Consider the following 25,371-nt stretch of genomic DNA (forward strand, 5'->3'; position numbering starts at 1 on the left):
GAAGACCCTTCCAATAACATTTGCCCAAACCCAGTCACATAGCTACACTAGTTCTAAGATAGCTTGAACATGTATTTTATTAAGCTTAGTGAGTCACAAAGCAGTTCATTTTCCAGTAAGTGTTGTATCATTGGGAAATGGAAAGGTAATAGATATCAGGTAAGCAGTCTCTTCATAGTAGGGAAATCTCACTTCCACATAACCATGCCATATATTGATGAGGAAAACTGAGAATAAAATAAAATAAAACTGAGAAGTTATAGGAGAGAAAATTGAAATCTCATGGTAAGGTTAGTATACCTCTGAGACACCCAAGTATAAATATTAAGGAAGATGTAGAAGACTGGACTTGGAAGAGAGATCAGACAGGGCTATAATGGAAATATGAAAGTCATAAAATACAAGCATGCTTTTCTCCTGCTTTGTAAGTTGTAGGGCTTGAACTCAGGGCCTGGGCACTGTCCCTGAATTCTTTTGCTACAACTCTGCCACTTTGAGCCATAGCTCTACTTCTGGTTTTTGAGTGGTTAATTGGAGATAAGAGTCTCACAGGGACTTTTCTGCGCAGGCTGGCTTCAAACTACAACTCTCAGATCTCAGCTTCCTTAGTATTTAGGATTGCAGACATGAGCCACCAGCACCTAGCAAAATACAAGTATTCTTTAAAACTGCAGAACTAAGGTAAGCACCTGTAATCCTAGCTACTCAGGAGGCTAAGATCTGAGGATCACAGTTCAAAGCCAGCTTGGGAAGGAAAATCCATAAAACGCTTATCTCTAATAAACTACTCAGAAAAAGCCAGAAGTGGCACTATGGCTCAAGTGGTAGAGTGCTAGCCTTGAGCACAGAGAGGCTCAGGGACAGAGTCCAGGCCCTGAGTTCAAGCCCCAAAACTGGCAAAAAAGAAAAGAAAAACTACAGAACTTAGTGACAATTAATAGCTGATAGGGAAGAGAAGGCCGGGATTGAGCTCCAAAGACCCCACATCTAAGAATTTGGGAAGAAGAACAAAGATCAGGAAAAAAAAAAAAAGACTGAGAAAAAGGACCAAGAAAGAATTGTATCTCTAAGACCAAGTAAAGAACATGTTCCAAAGTGGAGCAGTGAAAATATACAAGAGCTGAGTAGTAGCAAGTTACAAAAGAGTGACAGACATAAAATGAAGGGCCTTGTGTAGACATGTTGGGAGTGATGCTGCTGTTGTTAGTGACAGGTCTAGGGACTAACCCCAGAAGTGGATGGGTGAGGACACTGGAAAAAAGGTAGCTGGAATTGCATAGGTTGGGACAGGAAGAGTCAAAGGTGGCAGAGCTCACCTGTGTAAGGTTATCATAGTTGACAACAGGAGTACCAAGGTGGAGAACAGTAAAGTGGGTTCTAAAATTTCCAGAAAACAAGGGAGGGTGGGGATGACTGCCCTCCTTTGAGATAAAGGTGATGGAGTTACTGGTTAGTGATTCCAAAGATGAAGGAGAAATGGTGGAAAGAGGAAAGAGGGAGGGTACTTAATAATAATAATAAATACAATATTTTTAAAGAGGGAGGCTAGGGTATTTAAAGAGATAGGGAGCTGCCACATCTGAGAACTCCCCATGAGCAACGTCTTTCAGCAAATGCCTGAGGTTCAGTTGCAACAAGAAGGCAAAGAGAACATTCCACGAGGTTCAGCATATGTGGGCGGTTTGTAGATGGCAGGTGTGGGTGACTGTCAGGTTAGAGATGTTTAGAGCCATCTGGAGATGTGATCCAGATGCTAAAAGAGAAGTGGAAGCTCTGCTGATATGAAAAGGACGCAGTATGGCGTTGGGGGACATCTTACCCAATATTTTAAAGTTTCCTACTCTCACCTCTCGCTCTTGGAATTAGTCTCATGGCAGTGTGTAGTAGGGTCTTTCTTATTAGGAAAAACAAGCTTTGGGTCCCTCCCTTAAATCCAGCTGGTGCTGATGGCATGTTTGGGGAAATAGGTCAGCCTTCCTCAATTCAGGGAAAGTCCAATCCTGTATTACCAAAAAGCAAGAAAGGCAGACATGTCTGAAAGCCATGAATTTCCCCCTTTCAGAGGAGCCAGAGGAGCCCAGCATAGAAGAGCATTTGGATAATAGACACCGAATGCTCCATCCAGTGACACATCCAAGATTCTTACCTGCTACTTTTTGTAGCAGGAAAGCAGGATGTCAGACACTGGCTTGCAGTCCACTTAAACTTTTTGAGCAATTGATCTTGCACTTATTTAAGCCACCACCAAGAAAGCTGCCAGTAATTCTGGCCCACAGATCCTAACATAAAAACCTGTCTATTATTTGATCCAGATCACAGCCAAATTTCTCATTAATGTGGTTAAACATAGCAAATGGTATATTCCATAGTTCTTGTAGAATAGACCTTTGACAGAATGGAGGAAGGGAAATATATATATTTTTTTCCTTTTAGTAACTGATATAAACTTTTGCCACAGTGGAACTTTTAAATCATAAATTTATTTTATGATTTAAAACATTACATACACCAAGAAATGAAACATTATTTCTATTCATACTGTAGCAATAACCACTTTTATCACTTAACATTCTCTTTTGCAATGCACTGTTCTAACCTGGATTTCTTATTGATTATTATCTTAGAAAATTTTTCATATTAACACATTTATTAGCAAATTTAAATTTTGTAACAGCTGCATTGTATTTTGGTGTGTAGCTGTTCCATGGTGGGCCTCTGGGGTGTTTCCATTTTTGTTTATTACCTAGGTATTCTAACAGTTCTGTAGAAGCTTCTTCTGGGTCTATGTAGAAAATTCTACCATGTAAAACAGACACACACACACATACACACACACACGCACACGCACGCACACGCACACATCAGTTCCCAGAAATAGAAATGTCAGATCAAAGAGAATACACATTTCAAATGTTAAAAGATACTGCCAAATTGTCCTCCAAAATGATGACACCTATTTCTTACCCCCACTAACATTGACTGACAGAACTTCAAATAGAAAATTTAAATAAGACCTTTGAAGAAAGTTGTGTACTGACTTCATTGTGAAGCAGATAAGCCTTTTTTATATAACCATCTTCTAATTTACTTGTTTCAGAAACCTGAATTTTTTTTTTCCAAAGTTGAGTTAAAGCTAGGTAACAACTATGATTAAAGTATTTGTCCTGTTTAAATTAAGTGCCAAGGTTGCTCCTCCTACCCCGAATATCCAGTTCCCACCCCACATGCCTTGCTTGCCTCCCCACTGTCAATATCCCCACAGAATGTCTGCAAGCCAACTTGGAGCTTCCAGTTACCAAGACAGGAGCCCTACTGTGTACAGACACCATTTCCAATATTGTGTTATGTTTCATTCATTCCAAGTTCATGGTTAAACTCATTCAGTCTGACCTTCCATGGCCAGGGATTTTTTTCTATGCATTTGAACAGATGCTCTGTTGAAAGGCTGGGCCTTTTCCAAACAACAACAAATGTATTGAAGTCATTAGCTCTCAACCACATGACCTCTTTAGAGATGTATTCTTACAAGCATCTCCCTGGGGCTGGCTCTTAGAAAGACAGCAGCCTGGTTGATGTGCATAACCAAATTAAACCAGCTAGTCAACCAGCATCAGGTCTGTCAGAGAGACCAAATCAGCTGTGTGGAGAAAACCACAGTCTTCCTGAAAACCAGGACCAAGGAGTTCATCCAGTGAGAATACATCCAGCTTTTCAAACTTCATTGTGTCTTATTTTCATGATCTATACTGTCAGCAGTAAAAGCAGAAAGATTGGATTTGGCAAGTACAGGCAGGCTTGGCCACATTGCATATGGAGAAGGTGTTAAATGGCAGCAGAAGGCAAATTGTGGATGCCTCTATTTGTTTCTGACATCCCTACAGCTGAAAATGTGAAGTTACCTTCGTGGATCACACTGGAATACTGTTATTATAAGTTAATAATTCCTCTATTCACATGAAGCTCTCTCTTTAAAAAAAAATTTAAGTATGAATCTATTAGACCAGGTAGTTGGTATGCTCAATTAAGCATGGTAAGTTTTTTACTGATTATTGAATCTAAAATGAATCAAATCATCTCATTTTGCTTATGGGACTCTAAGGTTAATTGAAGGACTCAGGATGAGCAAGCACTTCTGAAATACAGGTGACAGCAGGTGACATAAAAAAATAAAGAAAGAAAAAAAGACAAAAATGAACAAACAAAGCCATACAAAACTAACTGCTACGGATACATTTTAGCCAAATCTAAAATATTTTACTTTATATCAAGATAAGTAATAGAGTAAGACATAGGTCTATCAAAGAACTGTTTTTGCTTAGTTCTATATCTTACTACTTAGGTCATAAGAAAACATTCAGGGCATCTTTACTGAGCATCTACTACTTTCCAGGTTTTGAAAACAAATCGAAACTCTTCCCAGATGAATAGATTAATATCACACATCCCATTTTCAGAAATGTGCAAGCCGAATTGACTCAGAAGAACCCTTTCCACCTGTGAGGAGGTATTTGGGTTAAATGTTGGCAGGTCTTGAGATAGAAGGTCTGCCCTACTACTAGTAATCATTCATTCATTTGTGTCTTGAATATCTCCAGGACTCAAGGGATAGAAACAGAAGGAGGATGTTTAAAGCTTCTATCTGACATGCCTCCCCCATGTCAGAACTTAAAACCCGAGAATCAGACAAATCTAGAGAGTTGCTTTATGTGAGCCGTTTGTATCTCTCTATACAAGATAGAAATGTTCAGGAAATGATATTCTTAAAACAATAAGTCAGGCGATCAAAAAGGCTAAAGAACACCAATTCTGTAGCTTCAGCAGCTTCTGCCACTGGCAATATATTGACCCTTTTCCTGAAACATTATACTCTATATCCTCATACCTGCTGCCAGGTATGGGGTTTGTAAATTTTCAATTTTTCCCAGCTCCTCCATTAAAAATGAGAGAAGGAGGGATCCAAATACACAAGTATTAACTATAGAAGCCATCAGCTATGCAGACAGAGAGTCTGGAAATGTACCTCTGTGCTTTTCTTCTTCCTCTACCAACAATCAAAGTAAACTCAAAACAGAACACCCCACAACAAACAAGCCAAGCACCACCCTGACATTTCCACTAACACCCACCTTATTGTTTTCATTGATGTGGCTATGCTGATGCTCACATTGTGGATAGTAATTATTCAGAGACAGGCAGCAGCCTTATGCTTCAAAGCCCACTCACTAGTTAGGGAGAGGGAAGGAAAACATTTCTCAGGTTCTATGACTACCACTGTGATAGGGTAGCTAAGTCTTGACATAAAAGAAGGAACTCAGTCTTGAAGGATGAGATGCCAGAAGCAGAGTCTTGAAAAAGAATAAGACCAATAAGTATAGAGCTTCTATAACTTATGAATGGGAAACTTAAGGTTTTATGAGCCAAGTGCTGGTGGCTTACTCCTATAATCCTAACTACTCAAGAACCTGAGATCTAAGCATCAAAGTTCAAAGCCATCCTGGGCAGAAAAGTCAATGAGACTTATTTCCCATTAACCAACAAAAATCCAGGAATAGAGGTATGGCTCATGTGGTAGAGTTCTAACCTTAAGCAAAACAGTTAAGTGAGAATACAAGGTACTGAGTTCAAGCTCTGGCACTGACAAAGAAAGAAAAGAAAGGAAGGGAGGGAAAAAGGAAAGAAGGGAGGAAAAGAGGGAAGGAGGGAAGAAATGGTTTTATGAAAGGATGCAGGAGATACAACTGAAAACTGGAAGATCAATTAAGATGCTTTAAGCAACTTCCAGGTTAGAAAGGCTTAACCTAAAGAGTTCAAAGGCAGAGCCCAGAGAATTTGACAATAAATTGGATATTAGCAACAAAAAGATCTCTGAGAGGAGTGGAGAAAACTGGAGTATGGGAGCCACTAATAGAATATACAAGCAGATGAGCAAGCTCCTAAGCAGGAAGATGACATGTAGACTTGGAGGCATGTCCCAGGAACTTCTTGTAAGGGGAGGTGTTCAGACATTGGCTGGAAAAGAATGTCTGGGCTTGACAATCATGGAGATTCAGGAAGTGGTGAACTGAGTCCTCAGGAGAGAGAGCCAGGAAGGACATTGAGGAATACTAATATGGGGAGCACTGAGGATCTCTTGAATCAAATCAAAGATGATTTTAAGGAGAAAAATGAAAAATACCAAAGGCCTAAAAGATGTTTTTTAAAAAGTAGCAATGGCCAATATTTTGCAAATTTATTGAAAAATGCCAAGTGCAGAATGAATATGTGAACCCAGGAGACAGGAAGCATCAGAAGGAATCCTGAAGTCCAGAAAAAAGTTCCTAAATTGAGAGACACTTGGTCACAAGTGACTTTGAGGAAAGAGGGGAAGATTAAAAATCAAAGATTAGAGATTGGCCGGGCACCAGTGGCTCATGCCTGTAATCCTAGCTACTCAGGAGGCTGAGATCTGAGGATTGAGGTTCAAAGCCAGCCCGGGCAGGAAAGTCCGTGAAACTCTTATCTCCAATAAACCACCAGAAAATCGGAAGTGGCATTGTAGCTCAAGTGTTAGAGCACTAGCCTTGAGCTGCAGAGCTGAGGGACAGCATTCAGGCCCAGAGTTCAAGCCCCACGACCGACAAAAAAAAAAAAGATTAGAGATTGGAGAAGACAAGAAATTGAAAGCAAAGAAAAGACATCAGTCTTTGGATACTGGTTTTTATAAAACACTGGAAATGTTTCAAAGTATTTACAAAAATATACTCATATTTCCAATTGTGAGGTAATTTTATGAGGAGGTAGAACAGAACAAATTCCCATTTCGACAGATCCATTATTTACATGTGGCCACAGGGATCATTCTTATGAAACATTATTAAAGAAAGCTTAATGGGGAATTCTGGGTGATTCTCTTCATTATGTAATGGGTTTGGCCATCAGTTAAGGTACAATTATACATATATTTTCATTAATTACACCAACTACTTCTATAATTATGTCTATAAATGTAATGACAACTGAATTATGTTACCTATCTCTATTATATGGTTCATTCACAAAGTTCTTACTAAAGACACTTAACAAAATACTACAAGAGTATTTAATTTCCATTAATATTAGTATTGTATAATAAATGATTTATATGATGGTTTACAAAAATTTTAAATTTAATTTGAGACTACATTTCAGGTTTAGATATAATATTCTATACTTTTGTTGAAAAACAAAATTATTATCTTTAATAATTTTTAAGAATAGAAATCAAGCCAGCCCTTATTAAATAAATAAACCACTAGAGTGGAAAAAGACTCATTTCTTCTATGTAGTCTCTCTTGAACCTGGACACTTTTATTTTTATTCTCAGAGCTTCCATAACCATCCCCTCATTCCCAAGAAAACCTCCACCATCAAAGCATCTGAGCACCAACCTGAAGGCTTTGTTGCTAGTCTTTTTTCCCCCTCCAGGCTGTGAAGTCTATAATGACACCAGCTTCTGAATCTACCTGACTCACCAATCATTACCCAATATGTAGCACATGTTTGTTTACTATTGTCTGGAAGATTATTTGTGACCTATGCTAGCTCAAAAGGAAGCTTAACTTCCCAGAAGTGCTAATTGTAGCCAGAGCTTCTTTGCAAATCTGTGAGTACAGATGTGTGTAATGAATCAGGCATTATTCTAATAAGACAAAGATGGCAGGAGGTGGTCTGTTCACCAGAGAAGACTGCCCTCTAGTGTGGAACAAACATGTGAACAGAAAACTGAACTAATGCTGCAGTACAAGGGCCATGAGAATGATGGATTTTTCCATGTGGGAAGGAGTGTGAGCTATCTGGAGAGAAACCTTCAGGTTAGCCCGTGATGAATAAGGAAGATATTAGTAAAGAAAGAGGAGCCATGACCCCTGCAATTTACAGGACTCACTGAACCTCCTCTATCACAGGAACTCCTTTCTTCACCCACTGTGTTGGCCCTGGAAATGGACAGAAGGGGGAAGACTGATGCTTTCTGCCTTCTGCCTCCATAGTATAAATAACTAATACCTATTGTCTTTCTTTACCTCTAGAAATTCCTAAGATCTTATACTTAGACCTCAGCCTTACCTCAGCCATTGGTCTGGGATATCATGAAAGCATTGACTTTGAGTCGTTGACCAACAGGAAGGAGTTAGAACTTCAAATTCTTGCCTAGACACCAAGGATCTATTAAGCCCTACTGGGTGCTGAGAATATGGCAATGAACAAAATCCATGTCCTGTGGAGCTCATGTGTTAGTAGAAAACAACAAGTAATCAATAGTAATTATTATGAGTAATATATAGGCATCCTGGGTTTAGAGAAAATAAACTGGCCGTCAGAAATAATAGAGATTATGCAAATTTAAGCAAGCTCAAAGAAGCCTTAATGAAATGACATGAAGGAGGTGAGCCATTGAGCCACAGATTCTGGAGGGAAAACATGCCAGGTAGAGAAGCAGCCAGTGCCATGGCCCAGAAGTGGGATAGGGCACTGTATTTTCAAAAGTGAAAAAGCCAGCCTGGTTTGAGCAGAGTTAGCAAGGTCATGGCTGTCAGGGTGAGCTTAATTGGATAGAACCTGGCAAGTCATTGTAAGGACCTTGACTTTCACTTTGAACTGGGGAGCCAGGATTTTTCACAGCAAAAGGGGAGGTATGATTTGATGCACTGACCCCTAAGGCTGCTGAAAGAGAAGGACAACAGCAGGAAACTCAGAGCAGCCCAGGTGTTCCTGTGAGCCTCAATGCAGGCTGGGCCCAGAGCTAAAAGGCGAGGGAGGAAGAAAAACTGATTCTGAACTGTGGAGTTCAAACTAAAGCTAACAGAGCTGTGATGGATGGCATGTTGCATTTGAGAGAAAGGGGAGAGCTCAGGATAATAATGCTGCTACAAGGGTTCTGTTGATATGGGCCTGTCTGCCTGAGCTCAGCCATTGCTTCCAGGAAACAGAGCAGGGGAATAACTTGGAGAAAAGTTGAAGCACACTTTTGCTTTCTAAACCACCTGCCAAGCTGTAAACTTCAAAGAAAGAAACAGAAAGGGCGAAAATGAAAACACAAAACATAGATTCCGAGAGACTTATTTTCATGTGTTCCTTTGTGTTTCTTTTTTTTTTTAATCTTTTTTTTTTCTCTCAAGCCACGGTCTATTCCCCCAAGGTGTGGATAGTTGCTCCTTATACATCAGTCCTTTCTGTCTCTTTCTTTTTGGCTCCATGGCAGCTCAGACTTGAGCTAAGCCGATTGCCAATCCAAAAGGTTCCTTTTGTAACTTCCTGTTATAGACTTGGTGGGAAAGATGTGAAGGAATTTCCAAGGGGCAGTTTTCATTAATTAACACAACACAAACCAAATACATTGCCTTCCCCTGAAGAGTCCCTCCAAAAGCTATTTTGCAGGGGTTGGGGGCTGTTATAGCTCAGATTTTATAAAAGATTCTAACTGCTAGTTGTTTTTCTAAACATATTTTTATTCACATTTGTCCTTTAGTTTTATCTTTTTCCTTCCACACTTCCCTACCACCCCCTTAACACTCATTCCTCTGAGGATACTTGACTGGTACTCTTTTGCAAATTTCAGAAGAAGCTAAACTATATTAAAAACTATGTGCCAGGTTTTGACGTAGGTGCCTCACGATTTGGGCATAGTTTGCTATTTCTGAGATTTCTAAGTATGCAAATATCTGTAGCTATATAAAACTACAACACCTTAAAGGTTTACACCTCAACGGATTCTACTTTTTAAGGTTGCCTTAAAACATATTAAACATCACTTTTTCACCCACCTTGAGAAGTACTCAAAAATATCACCAGGCACAAAGCTTCACAATTGTTCCTGAGATCTGTCCTTCAAGGCCAGCCCTAACAAAACAAAATCTGTATCAGAACTTTGGAGCTAATTTTTTTGGAGAATTCCCTGAAATCTAAGCACCAATCCAACAAAGTACTGGATATTTTTATTGCTCTGTCTCTATGTGGCTAATTCTCTATTCCTGGTTTTATGACATTGAAACAACAGAATATAGAAATAATCCTCAAGCAACTCAAGGGCCCTAAAACTTTGCCCTTGGGTTTCCCGAAGGTGTGTTTCTCTTATGTGCAGAAATTTTCTGAAGCCACATGCTGTGGTTAAGAATTTTATATACATTTTTCTCAAGCCATGGAATCCCTATTTAACAGATGAGAAAATCAAAGCTTGGGATTATGTAGGAACCTTAGGAAAGAAAGAGAAAGGAAGGAAGGAAGGAAGAAAGAAAGAAAGAAGGAAGGCAGGCAGAGGAAGGAAGGAAGGAAGGAAGGAGAGAGAGAGAGAAAGAAAGAAAGGAAGGAAGGAAGGAAGGAAGGAAGGAAGGAAGGAAGGAAGGAAGGAAGGAAGGAAGGAAGGAAGGAAGGAAGGAAGAAAGAAAGAAAGAAAGAAAGAAAGAAAGGAGGAGGAGGAGGAAGGAAGAAAGGAAGGAGAGAGAGAAAGAAAGGAAGAAAGAAAGGAAGGAAGGAAGAAAGAAAGGAGGAGGAGGAAGGAAGGAAGGAGAGAGAGAAAGAAAGGAAGAAAGAAAGGAAGGAAGGAAGGAAGGAAGGAAGAAAGAAAGAAAGAAAGAAAGAAAGAAAGAAAGAAAGAAAGAAAGAAAGAAAGAAAGAAAGAAAGAAAGAAAGAAAGAAAGAAAAGAAAGAAAGAGGAAGGAAGGAAGGGAAACTATCTAGAAAAGCCAGTGAAAAATCTAGGACATAGAGTCAGATCTACCTGACCCTCAACCTCCTCCATTTAACCTCCTCCTTAACCTCCTCCATTTAAGTCTATAATGTCCCTCCAACCTGAAACGATAACTTGAAGCAAACAGATCCTGAAGGTGCCATGATTTCCTACCCCAAAGGACCTATTGAAAAATCAGCATTTCTCAGAAGTGCTCCCAGGTTTCTCAGAGATCTGCTGGATGAGCATGCCGTCCTTCCTCTGGCTCTGCATACCACCAAGGAAGTGCATGTATGTGCACTGAATTCTGAAGGAGAGCCTTCCAATACTGTCTTTCTAGAAACTAATCATCTCAGGAAAATCCTTTTAGAATGTGGAGCAGCCATTGTCAGCATTTAAAATGCAGAATGGTTGGCAGGTATGACCATAGGGACAAAGATTGGTCAGGGAACATGGGTGAATTAAAGAAGTTGAAGTCTGTGTAGGAGACAGTTCCTAACCAGTCTCGGCTGCTGTGCCTTGCTACCCATAGGACTGTAAATCCCAAAGCAGAGTCCCTCCTCCACATGGTACCACACTCTACCTACCAGTAAAATATTTGCAGAATCCTAATTCCCCAATCATCTCCCACCTCATTCACATCCTCCTTCTTGGAGAATTGGGGAAAACTTAACCTCCTGCCTGGCCAACTTTATATGGAAAGATACTTCCTAGATATCCCCTCACATATTTTGGAGTCCTCCTTTATTTTTTTGATCATTTCTCTCTGGCATACATCTAAGCGCTGAAGATTCCTGTAAATACAGACAAGATGGGATCAGCTGGTTTCTCACAAACATTCCCTTTGCCATGTGTCATGGCCACAACATTATTTGTATTAAGTTCTTATTTCCGGATTTATTTCCACAGCAATGTTTATTTCCTCTTCTTTATCCTTTCCTACTTTATTCTTGTATGTAATTTTTAAAAAAAAATAAACCTCATGCAGCTGCAAAATGATTAAGGAATGGTCCCACCATAGAATGATTTAATAGTAAAATCATCATGTCAGGTGAAGGTTTGGAACCTCCTTTTCCTCTTTAGTGAAAAACGCATGATATGGGGACATCTGGGGTTGTATTCCACAGGAAGCATAACCCTTCTTTTGGCTTTATCTGGCCCTCAAAAAAGACTCGATCTGGCAGCCACGGGAGTGCCTGGCATCATCTCCAGGCCATCATATTCCTGCCTATCACCTCCATCCTGTATTCTTTCTTTTTCTCTTTTTCCTTCTTTCATTGCTCTCTTCTCTCACTTTCCTAGTTCCCAGACTTCCTTTGATTTTCCTTTTCTCTTCCCTCAATTTGCCTTGGAGATTAAATAAAAACAACTGACTTCAAACTACCCTCCAGGATGGTGACCCTCACACTGACCTTCAACATTCATCAAAGACAAACAGACCCCAGGACATCTCCCTCCTTCTCATTTCCTTCTATGGCTTAAGCCATACTCTGACCTCTCCTTTTCCTCTGTGTAGTGTTTTACTTCCTGCCATCTTTCAGAATACACTTTGTGCTGCAAATCTGTTGCCTATGCCTAGCTCGTTCTATCCTAGAGGTACCTTCATGTTGGAAGCTAGTTAGATTTACAACTAATGGAGCTTTGAACAGAAAGGGCCTGATCCTAGATTACCTTCCCCATTGGAGTTGGCATACCTGTCTGTCCCAGAGGCCTGAAACACAGATTTGACCATATTTTGTGATTTCCAACAACAACCAAGGGAGGGGAAGTGAGTATCCACCAGCTATGGCCTGTCCTGGGAGGAGACACTCGCCAGGAGACACACTTTTGGTTTGATTTGGTAGTAACCAAAAGTAGAATGAGATTCCCTGTGGTATGCAGCTAGAGAATGTACCAGCAAAAGACTCCTAGTGGGAAAATTGAGGTCTTTAGAGGAGCTCATCCTATCTGAGTGTAGGCAATCATCAGTTGGTTTAAAATGAGAAGCTTTACCTTGAATATTCCCAAGCAAGAATAATCAAGGATTAAAAAAGAAAAAGAAATGTGTTATCTATCTTTCCCTCCTCTCTCCACTTTTGCATGTTTATTTCCTTGCTTGCTGCATGTGTTTACCCCATTCATTATGATCAAGAAGAAATGAAGCTTCACACTGTGACAGAGCTATTCAAAGTGATGACATTGAGGACAGTATTTTTCCCCCAGCACCTTTCCCAAAGTGTCTCGTCACCAACATTACTTGCTGTGCTTAGTTGATCATTCTTTGCCCCCAATCCCCAAATGGAATCAGTTGCCTCCTTAATGCTTTAATTGCAGCTGACTCAGCTGATATGGAAAGCTGTGATGCCTGTTCCTACAATGTTAGTTATGATAAATGCTGGGAAACCAAAGTCAAATCAGAAGATTCCTGGGTTTGGTTTTCCTTTCCCAGCTCATGGTCAAAAACTGATCTAGGCTGAGTATTTAATTACAGAGAAACGTCTATGGCTTCAGAGTAGCTCTGGGTATTTAGGCCTCTTCCAGATGTCAAGCAGTAGGGAGAGTGTTAGCAACACTTGCTTGTTTTTGTTTATTTGTGAGGGGAGGGAAGAGGTCTCCCGTCAGACCTTTCATCTATGGTTCAGCAGCTTGAGGCTCTCACAGAGAGTATGGAGGTTGAAGAAACCACAGAGGTAAGAGAGTGCCCTTCACACAGGCCCAAGGGCATGCAGTGGTATGGGCCCTGCTGGGTGTAGTGCAGCGTAACTGGAGAAGCTGCATGCCTGCTTTCTGGTGTTTCTCCTTTGCCACAAGGCTCTCTTCCTCCTCACTCTGTCTCTTTCCTACCGCTTTCTCTTGGTTCAGGGAGGTTCAGAGAAAAGGCCTCAATTCTCCACAAGATTGCCAAGAAGAAATGCCATGTGGATGAGAACGAAAGGCAGAATGGGGCTGCCAATCACGTCGGTGAGTACAGACAGACATCTATCACTTTCGCTTCTGGAGACTGAGGGGAACAAGGAGGCAGAGCTCAGCGTAGGCATCTTTGACTCCATGCCAACACAGAACCCTCTAGCACAGCATGGTCCCTAATAAATCTAGGGAAAGCCCAATGGGAGTAAAATGATTCTAATGAACCCCTAACCTGGCATCGCCACTCAAGAGTAGACAATCTCTTCATTTCAGGGACCTGCACAGGTTTTTTTTTTAATGGTTTAACAAAGGCAAGGATCCTCCTGTAATTCTTGCCTGACAACCAGATTTTATGCCTATGCATTGATTATTGAACAACCACCAAGAAGTCACTATTCAAAAAACCTCCCATGCTCCTAGATTAGGAGGATTAACATCGTGAAAATGGCAATACTGCCAAGGCTATCTACAAATTCAATGTGAAACCCATCAATATCTCAACTTCACTCTTCAAGGAAATAGAAGAGGCAATCCAAAAATTTATATGTAACAATAAAAGACCCCAAATAGCAAAAACAATCCTTAGCAGAAAGAACAGTGCTGGAGGAATATCAATACCAAATTTCAAACTCTACTACAAATCCATAGTAATCAAAACAGCTTGGTACTGGTACAAGAACAGACCTGAGGACCAATGGAATAAAACTGAAGACCCAGAAATGAACCCACAGACCTATAGCCACCTAATCTATAAGAGAGCTAAAAAAAAAAATAGAATGGAAGAAAGACAGACTCTTCAGTAAATGGTGCTGACAAAATTGATTAAACACCTGTAGAAAACTAGAGCTAGATCCCTGCACCAGAATCAACTCCAAATGGATCTAAGACCTCAGAGTCAAAGCAGACACTCTGAAAACATTATAGGATGGAATAGGAAAAATTCTAGGCCTCCTTAGCACAGGCCAAAATTTTCGTAATAAAGACCCAGAAACACAACAAATGAAAGAAAGGTTGGACAAATGGAATTGCATGAAACTGCAGAGCTTCTGTATGGCAAAGGACATAGCTAACAAAATCAATGGAAAGCTCATGCATTGGGAGAAGATCTTCCACTAGTCATAGAACAGACAAGGGTCTCATATCTAAAATATACTTAGTACTCAAAAAATTAAATCCCCCAACAACAAATCCTCAAAGAAACAATGGCCTAATAAATAAGTTGGCTAAAGGCTTAAAGACAAACTTCTCTGAAGAGGAAATAAGAATGACCAATAGACACATGAAGAAATGCTCAACTTCTCTAGCCATAACAGAAATGCAAATCAAAACAACATTGAGATTCCACCTCACCCCAGTTAGAATGGCTATAATCAAGAAATCTAATAACAACAGATGCTGGAGGGAATGTGGCAAAAGGAAACCCTACTGCATTGTTGGTGGAGTGTAAACTTGTTCAACCACTTTGGAAAGCAGTATGGAGGTTCCTCAAAAGACTCCACATAGAACTCCCCTATGATCCAGCAATCCCACTTTTGGGCAATGACCCAAATGATCACAAACAAGGTCATACTAAAGCTACCAGCACAACTATGTTTATCACAGCATTATTCACCTTAGCTAAGATATGGAACCAACTCAGATGGCCCTTGGTAGATGAATGGATCAAGAAAATGTGATATGTATATATATACACACGCACACACACACACACACACACACACACACACACACACACACACACAAAATAGAATTCTGTGCCTCCACCAGAAAGAATGACACCACCCATTTGCTAGGAAATGGAAAAACTTGGAAAAATTATATTAAGTGAAGTAAGTCAGACTCAAAGAAACATAGGTCCCATGGTTTCCCTTATCTGCAATAACTAGTATATGTCTAGGACAAGCAGAAGAGGTCAAAAGCTATCTACATATGACCATATGAGATTATGCTAAGCGAAATGAACCCCAAGATAGGGATGCAAGAGATTTTATCTTTCCTGTTGTTCTTTTTAATGTACTTATAATGTACTATGTAATTTTTTTTGTTTCTTTGTATGTTCTTCTCCTATGGTATAACCCCTGTTGTCACTGTATTTGATTCTGGTGTCCTGCATCTTGTATATACATTTTTCTTATTTGGGGACAGGAAGGGAAGTAACAAAATGCTGAAATAAGGATACACGATGGCCCATTGTAACAATCATATGTTCAAGACACTACGTTGAAAACAAACTTTACAACATTGTTGGGGCAGGAAGGAGGAGTTGAGGTGGGGAGGAAAGGAATGATAGGGGAAAACAAAGGAGGGGGTAACAATGCTCGATGGGAAGTGGACTCCTTGCCTTGCTCATGTAACTGTAACCCCTCTGTACAATATCTTTACAATAAAAAATATATTTAAAAAAAAGAAGTCACTACTCAGTCTCTCCGTGAGAGAGTGCCACAATCTCTTCAAGTTGCTGCGGCTGCTGCTGCTTTTTGTATGAACTCAACAGCATCAGCCCTGGTCTCCTTTGGCTGACTTTTCTAGATCTCCTATGTGACCAGATTGTGACATTCAGGCATCTTATTTTAACTTGAAGCATGATGTTCCGCCTGTCTATAACTATAATATAGCTCCCTAATTCGAAATTCAAACCAAATTTAACCTAATCTGGATCTATGCTATAAATGAAGCTATTTCCCAAGTAACTAAAATTATCTGCAGACAAAATTCAACAGCGTTACACTCAAAATATCTGACACTCCATAGAAGTTTCTGACTCTCCTCTTATCCCAACTTCTAGCTCACGGGAAAATTTTAACATAATAATACTTGGCATTCAAAATATTAACCTGGGTTACTTCTTGAAGTTGGGATTTTAAAGCATATATTTTGCTGTTGTCTTATGAAAACATGAAGTCACACCATTAATGTCTGACACCTGGTTTTGCTTAAGATATTGGGATTAATTAACCGAGCTGTTTGAGGGTATTTTTTGTTTTTCCTTTATTTCACGTGTTTATTTCTTTCTTTGTGGCATGAAGTAGACTGGAGTAGAAGACTTGATGCTTGAGTTCCATCTTAACCTTCCTCCCAATAATTGACATTCTTGGGCCTGGACTGAATCATTCATGACAGTATGAACACATAAATCCAAGAAATTTCAATGGTGTTACGCCTCCAAATTACTTGATAATCACAAATACTGTGTATCTAAAGTCCTTGCTATTCAGACATAGCGCAAGACTTAATTTTCATATTTTATTTGGTGGTAAAAACACTACCAGATAAAAGCACACATGAGTGAGATACTTGCCTGACAGGTATTTTCTTATTGCTCACCTCTGTCCTTGGTCATCTAACTCCCTTAAGTACAAAGTACCCTGTCCTGGAATCAAGGTGGTCGTGACAGATGGGTCTTGAGGTTATATCACTACAGCCTAAAAGAGAGTTTTTATATGTTCAATGTACTGAGCAGCTTTTAGTTCAAATGATTCAGTCAGCACACATGTAGTTTCTATGGCCTTCTATATTTAAACTTATGTATGCTTCTCTATGACCCAACTAAATATATAAATGTAAACTATTTCCCTATGATTTCCAAGATCTGGCTGCTTCAAACCCCAAAATTGTCCTGAGCCTCTTAAATTATTTCCTTAGTTACAAAGTGATAGAGATATCCAGTCCCATTGAACTTGTTAGGAAAAATACAAATTGAGGTTCAATGGGCAGCCTGGGACTAGTTGCATCTATGAGCTTCCATGTAGCTGCCTGCTCCACTGAGCCCTAGGATTGACTCCACACCTAGTGGATCACAATAGGAACATTTTTGGTTTTCTCCCACTGAACTCCAGTAATCTTGGGTGCACCTGAACACCTGGAATTGCTCCTCTTAGCCTCAAAAAGAATCTTCTAGTGAAAGGCAGGTAGTATACTGGGAAAGCAAATAGTTTGCATCTTGCTGGTTCTGACCCAGACACAGCTCAGTGCTTTTCATGTACTTTCTTATTTCAAAATGTCCATCTTCTATGGTAGTATACAGGCACACAGGTACTCTTCACATCACTGTTAACACTGATTCTCACAGAGGTTTGAGGCACTTGCTACAGATCCCACAGCACAAGTTACAGAGAGTATGAACACAGAACTGATTGCTTCCCGGGTCTCAGAGTCCCAACTTTTAACCAAAGCCCTCAGGCCACTTCTCACATCACAGTGGAAAACTTGACTGCTCTTGACTAATTGCTTCACTCCACCCAATTAAGAAAGACACAGACTTGGGCCTCCATTCCTTATCCATCTCCTCGCTGCCTTTTGTGAGGTAAGAAGCTCAGGTGTAAGACATGCTAAGTCTGCCTTCCCAGGGCCACTGGAGGAGCACAAGCACACATTTTGCTCACAAAGCCTGAGAGGCCTTACAGCTGAAAGCAATAGACCTTAGCAATCAACTGGTTTGACCGGCTCATTTCACAAAGAAGGGTCCCCAGACACAGAATGAGGAGAGTCTCCTAAAGTGACAGCCTGATGGGATGGCCTAAGAACTTGGTCTTAGCCAATATCCTCTCCGGGGTGCAGTACAACTGATGGTTGAGGGGTACAGTCCAAAGTGTAAATGACAGTGTATAAGTTTGAGTGTAGTTTGGGCTTCTGAAAGTCTGCATTTATGTTGCAGTACAACTGATGGTTGAGGGGTACAGTCCAAAGTGTAAATGACAGTGTATAAGTTTGAGTGTAGTTTGGGCTTCTGAAAGTCTGCATTTATGTTCTTGAATGGCTGGTTCTGCCAAATGGGGAAAAAAAAAAGAAATGCTGTCAGAGCTGATAGGACAATCATGTGACGTCAGGCCATAGCTTAAGAAATAGAAGCCAGAGCTTATAGTAGAGGGAAAAGAGCAGGGGGAGAAAAGGAAAGGCTGTTTGCTATTTAGCCTAATACCAGGCCAGCTCTCTGACATTACTCTCTCCTTGTGCCCAGCATTTCAGAATGTCATTTGTGGCATGCCTCTTACCCCCCATTGATTGTGTTTGTTTTCTATGTGTTTAAATTCTGTCACAGAAAAAATCGAACTCCCAAACAGCACGAGCACTGAAGTTGAAATAACACCATCCAGTGAGGCTTCAGAACCTGTGCAAAATGGAAACCTCTCCCACACCATCGAAGCTGCAGAGGCCCAGGTATGGCTCTTACATTGTTCTGGACTGCTGTTCTTCCTGGCGTGTAAGCACAGTGTTATGGACCAGGTATCCTCCTTAAGGGCCCCAGCTCCCAGCTGGGTAGACACCAAGCAGAATTGGTTCTATCTTTGCATTTGTGTCCCAGTACCATACCATGGCCTCCACAGGTGGCAACTTTGTGTTTATTGAATAAATGAACACATATATTCTCTGAGCTATTGTTTCCCAGGATTAGGTGAGATGACTCATGCCTCACAATCTCATCTCAGGGATGAAAATGTAGATCTTGATGTATCGAAATAGCTGTTGCCTACTCTTCTCTGTCCTTAGGTCAGAGTTAAAGAATAGAAATATTACAACCATCACATCTCCATGAGACCCCACTGGCCTTCTCTGTCCCTCTTGTTGAAGTTAATACTCTCTGGCCCCACCCACTGTTCAATGGCACAACCAGATTGTCCCACCTCATAGCAATAGTCCCCAATACTTAGCAAATACCTGCTATGTGCCACAGACTTGACCTAGGCATTATATGTGTATTGTGGCTCCCAGTGTCTCCAGTTGAGGAATCAATAGCTCATTAAGAAGAGGTAATTCATTGAGTAGACCTAGCTGGCAGAAAGGAAGGCTGAGAGTTCATCTGAGCATTGTCTACATACATTGTCAGAACCTTCCATCATACAGTACTGCCTCTGGACCATTCACTCAAAAAGTCAATGCTAAGTCAAGGCTTCTCAAACTCAGAGATGTGCACAAATTTCACAGTAATCAGAAGAGAGTCTTGCTTAACTCCAGTCTCCAGTGTAGCAAGAAGCAAACACAGAGCTTCTAAAGCCTCTAGGTTTTAGAGGTAGCATATTAACATGTTAGTGTCACCTCTCTGACACATTGCTGAGTGCCAACAAAGGCTACTACCTTTGGTAGGAACTTAGAACTTAGAGAAGGAAAAGGCTCCATAAAAACAAATCCTGCTATAATCCTAACTACTCAGGAGGCTGAGATTTGAGGATCATGGTTCAAAGATAGCCCAGGCAAGAAAGTCTGTGAGACTCTTATCTCCAATAAACTCTACTCAGAAAAGGCCAGAATTTATGCCATGGCTCAAGTGGTAGGGCACTAATCTTGAGCAAAAAGCACCTTAGGAACAGAGCTCAGGCCCTGAGTTCAAGCCAGAACCATCACACATACACACAAAAAAAAATCTGATTTCTGCTTGTTGGGTCTGGAGATAGTCTCAGAGTCTAGAGTCCTAGTGGGTTCCCCAGCCACTCAATCCACAGATTATCCAAAGATTATCCCATTTTCTTCACAGAATTTCCTAATGAGCTGAAAAGTTAAGACACTGCTTACCAGCATGTTTTAGGACTTTACTAGCATGTGACGGCATCTACACTTCCCAGGAGAAAAGCATGGTAATTGTTGCCTGCTGCCCTGTTCCCTCATAGGAAGATACAAGGGAAAGTTCTTCCTTCAAAGGGGAGGATGAAGCGACTGCAGCTCTGCTGCCCTTGCCTCCTCTGCCTTGCTGGCTCCTCGGCCTCCTGCTCAGAGCCCCAGGGTCCCTGGATGTTAGCTCAGGAGCAGGCTGGCAGAGCAGCTCCTGTCCACATGGACAAGCAGCATGTGACAGTAGGAGGCAGGCCTCAAGGACATCTGGCTGCCCTTGGGGCTGCCCTAGGCATAGGTGTGCAGAGGGCCATGTGGGCACCATGCTGCTCCATCTGGCCACTAGATCCCCTACGAGGGAGGATCTTGCTGCAGAAGAGCAAGCGTCTCACTGACCTCTCTGGGGCACAGTTGCCCCAGGTCTCAGTGTGGAGAAGCAGGGTGAATTTGCACACCTTGCTGATACACTGATTGCTTAAAAACAAGCATGCCTCCAAAGAACTGTCTACCCTCTATCACTGACTGCAGGAAGGCCTATTGGTGAACTCTCCAAGTCTACCAAGGGCAATCTACTTACCAACCTCATTGAGCTCTAGTTCCCTGTCCTCTAAAGAGCAGATCATTACAGTACCTGCCTCCGTGAGGTTAAATGAGATAGTATGCAAAAAGCACTCAGCATAGAATTAGACGCTGAATATTCATATCCCATGTCCATACTTGCCACTTCCACAATAATCAGGTGTCCCTCCTTTGAAGTAATGTATTTTATGTAAAATGAAAAGAGGTCGTACAATGTTTGAGGGATATTCAGGCCATAAATAAGTCCACCAACTAACGTTTGTGCTTGGTAATTAGCTATGACCCTGTGTTGTTTGTGCAAAGTGCTCTGAAGCCTGCCAACAAGGCATTAAAAACTCCACGGAAGAGTAATACTTAAGTTGGGTATTGATGGATGAACAAAGAGTTTGTCACTCAGGAAAGAAAGAACTAAATGGCAACATGTGCAGAGAGAGGTATAAGACCTTACGAAAGAAATTTGTGTTTAGGGGTTGGTGGAAAAGATGATATACCAGAAAGGATAAATTGACTTGAACTTCTTCACCTGCTCATCTGAAAGTTTCCAATGGCTCATTTGTGCCAGGCAGTGGCTGGGCACTGGCCAGACCCACATGTGCTAGCAGAGCCAGGGCTGTAATATCAGTCAATACGACTGTAGTTGATGGTGGGAAGAGAAAACTAACAAAAGGGGAGAGAAGAGAGTTGGACACCGGAAGTCTGACTACACTGAGGCTAAACTTCCAGAAGGAGCTAGCCAAGTGAATTATACCTCAAAGGCAGATATGAACGTGGGCTCTTTAAGGAACAAAGAAAGAGTGAGGGGAGGAAGGAGGAGGATGGCAGTGGGGCCAGAGAGGAAAGCAGACCCATAGACAGCAGGGAAGTTCACTTCTTTCTGGGGCAGCAAAGCCTCTGGACATGCCTACATGTGATTGACATGCATAAAAAGGGTCCCTGGGGCTGTGGTCCAGAGATTGGATTGGAAGGAAGCATGGATTACAACAACGGAAGGGAAAAGAGGTCGGTGGAGGAGTGGAAGGAGGGATCTGGGGGTCTAGGCAGCATTGTGAGAAGTGTGAGATTGTGAAGAGCATGGCGTATGTGGCCAAGCAGGCTCACCCCCAGCACGGTGGGAGGGCATCTTTGAAGGCCTTGGGGGAGCAGGGATAGCATCAGATTTGTTTTCCAAGAAGATAGCTCTTTACCATAGTCAAGAACATCAAGTGTCTGTCACCCGCTCTTCATAGCTGGGCCTGTTATCCTAGCTACTCAGGAGGCTGAGATCTGAGGACTGAGGTTCCAAGTCAGCCCCACAGCAAAGTCTATGAGATGCTTATCTCCAATTAATCACTAAAAAGCTAGAGGTAGAGCTGTGATTTAAGAAGTAGAGTACTAGCCTTGAGAAAAATGCTCACGCCTGTAATCCTAGCTACTCAGGAGGCTGAGATCTAAGGATCAAGGTTCAAGGCAGCCCAGGCAAGAAAGTCTGTGAGACTTTTTTTTTTGAAATAAGTTTTTTATTCTGAAAATACTGTACAGAGGTTGTTACAATCACATGAGTTAGGTAACAAGTACATTTCTTATCAAGCATTGTTTCTTCCTCCTTTGCTTTTCCTCTACCATCCCTTCCTCCCATCTTATCTCCAATAAACCACTCAGAAAACTGGAAGTGGTGTTGTGGCTCAGTGGTAGAGCGTTCGCCTTGAGCTGAAGAGCTGAGGGATAGCGCCCAGGTCCAGAGTTCAAGCCTCATGACCAACAAAAAAGAAATATAAGAGAAAAAAAAACTGCCAGGAATACTGCCCAGACCCTCCATTCAATCCCCAGAAGCAGCAAACTACACACACACACACACACACACTCAATTCATGTCCTGTCCCTAGGCTCACATGGGGCCCTGCACTTACCACATTGCATAAGATGTGTCTTGTTCTAGGTCCGATGACCTCTAGGTCTGATGACCTCACAAAATCCCTAAGTTGACACAAAAAATGATAGCTGGTGGCTATCCTGGCTGCTCAGGGGCTTTACATGCATGTGTTGATTTAATCTTCCCAATATTCCAATGGTGAAAAATTGTTCCCATTTTACAAATGAGGAAACTGAAGTGAAGAAAAGGGAGTACACTGAACAGGAATAGCCACTCCTGTAACAGAGGCAGGATTCAACTAGAAATCTATCCGGAGATTTTTGCTCTCTCCCCCACATGTAATTATTTTCATTGCTGTTTTCAAAAAGCCCTTCTAAGGGGTTTCTAATAATGTATGGCACTCTAAAAATGTATTGCCACAGAGAAAAGACAGTAGATCACAAATAAGAAAATACAAGTAAATCACAAACTTTAGTTAAAAGGAGGAGGAGTAGGAAGAGGAGGCCAAGTGTGGTTGTACATGTTTGTAATCCCAGAATTCAAGAGGCTAAGGCAGTAGGCTCACAAGTTGAAAGCCAGTATAGGGAAGACCTATCTCCAAAAATAACAACAAACCCCCCACCAAAAAAGAAAAAATGTCAAGAAGCGGTGGAGCAGCTAGAAGAGAACTAGCCACCGGGAGGTAGAACAGAAACAAGTGAGATTCAGAGATTGACACGGTATAGCTGAGTTCGCCCTGCAACCATTTTTTAAACCACCCATGAGACGAGAATGGCTTTTAAAACTTTTTTAAGGAATCAACAGCAGCATATGTGACAGAGACCATATGGACCTCAAAACCTGAAATGTTTACAGTCTCGCCCTTTAAAGGAAAAACTTGCCTGTTCCTAATATAGACTATCCGTAGTCCTTAAAGAAAGGAAGGGAAAAGGGAGGGGAAAAAAAGAAAACTAAGGGCTCTTCATGTGCTAATTTGGAAGGATCTTCAATGCACGTTAAGTGAAAAGGCAACATGCCAAAGTATATCTTATGGTATAGGACAGTATAGTATGCATCTCAGTGTGCTAAGGAGAAAAGGAGGGAAAGAACCTGGAAGCTTTGGCTTGGGTGTGATAACTTCCAGAACAGATCTCGACAATGAGGCACTGGAATGAGCACATTTTCCATACACACCTCCATGGCTGTGAATTCTGAACCCATTAATAACTGTACTGCCTCTTCAAAAAAGAGTAACTATCCAGGGACCAGTGGCTCACACCTGTGATCCTAGCTAATCAAGAGGCTAACATCTGAAGATCAAAGTTCTAAGCCAGCCCATGCAGGAAAGTCTATGGACTTCTTACCCCCAATTAACCACCAAAAAAAAGCTGAAAATGGGGCTGAGGCTTAAGTGATAGAGCACTAACCTTGAAAACAAAAGTTCAGGGACAGCACCTAGGCCCTGAGTCAAACCCCAGGACCAGTACACACACATACACACACACACACACACACACACACACACACACACACACACACACACACACACACACACACACACACACAGCAACGACGACAACAACAATCAAATTAATAATAGATTAGATTAAAACAGAGGATACATTACTTAGACCTTGGAGAAGAGACTGTCAGAGATAGATGACCTGCATTCAAACCCCAGCTCTGCTGTGTGACCCTGGGTGGAGTAATTAATCTCGCTGTTCTCCATTTTCTTTCTCTATGAAACAAATATAATGTCAGCCTCCATCTTCCAGCTTTGGTATGAGAATCCGTAGCTCTTAGAACAGTTCTCAGCACATTGTAAGCAAGTGTTAGCTGTAATTAGCCTGCTGTGCTTAGTAAAAAAAAATTAATTTTTAATCATTTTTAAATAGCTAATAAGTAGCCCAGGTGACAAGGGGTTAAGCCAAGTTTTGGTTGTGGTCTGAGTGGCACAGCTGGATTGTAGAACTGTTCCTGAGCTGGAAATGAGAAGGTTTGGAATGCACAGGTCATGGAAAAGGAACAGGAAAAGATCAACCCTGTAGCTGATGCTGACAGTCCCTGGCTGGAAAAGCTGGGTGATAGACTGAATCAGAAAAACAAACAAACAAACAAACAAGCAAGCATGCCACCTCTGGCCACCTATGGCCCAGCTGCACAGAAATGCCTCGGTGCTATTTGGTTTTGTGAGTTTCATTTCTTTCTGAGTTGTATTTTTATTAGGCTCTATGACAAGTAATGTGTGCATCCCAACTTTACTTATGGGAATTCTGAGCACCCTACATCATACTCTCACTGCTAGTATTCTCCTGAGAGTTTATCCTTCCTTGTTAATTAACCTTCTGTTTTTAAAGGACTATTGACATGTGAACTAATTCCCCACCGACACCTCTTCTCAGAGGTTTCTCCAGTATAGCATTCTCTTCATTGGTAATGAAGAACGTTTTAAAAATATACTCTCAAGGCCAAGTGTGGTGGCTCACATTTGTAATCCTAGCTGCTGAAGCTACTGGCCTTGAATGATCACAGTATCAGGCCAACCCTGTCAGAAAAGTCCAAAGGAGTCCTTCCTGTTCAACCCACAGCTGGGCATGGTGATACACATCTGTCATCCTACCTATGCAGGAAGCTAAGATCTGAAGGACAGCAGAGAAAGCCCAGCAGCTCCTGTCTTAATGGGGAAAATGGACATGGCAAAGTGTGCTTGGCATCTCCACTGCAACAGGAAGCCTAAAACAGGCCAGTGGAAGGCCAGGCATGCATCTGAGCAGGAAGCCAGACCCTATCTCACAATAACCAGTGCAAAGAAGGGCTGGAGACATGACTAAGTAGTAAAGAGCCTGCCTAGAAA

General features: G+C 41.4%; 1 protein-coding gene across 1 annotated transcript in view; it reads left to right on the top strand.

Moving 5' to 3' along the window:
- Nucleotides 1-25,371, top strand: part of Slc24a2 (solute carrier family 24 member 2) — a 233,758-nt gene that overhangs the window by 181,258 nt on the left and 27,129 nt on the right. The window contains exons 5-6 of the mRNA XM_042692946.1: nt 13,523-13,621; nt 18,606-18,724. Coding sequence (XP_042548880.1) covers nt 13,523-13,621; nt 18,606-18,724 — 218 coding nt within the window. The remainder of the gene's footprint in view (nt 1-13,522; nt 13,622-18,605; nt 18,725-25,371) is intronic.

The sequence above is a fragment of the Dipodomys spectabilis genome, unplaced genomic scaffold (assembly GCF_019054845.1).
Source record: "Dipodomys spectabilis isolate Male_0828 unplaced genomic scaffold, ASM1905484v1 ptg000158l, whole genome shotgun sequence".
Taxonomy (NCBI): Eukaryota; Metazoa; Chordata; class Mammalia; order Rodentia; family Heteromyidae; genus Dipodomys; species Dipodomys spectabilis.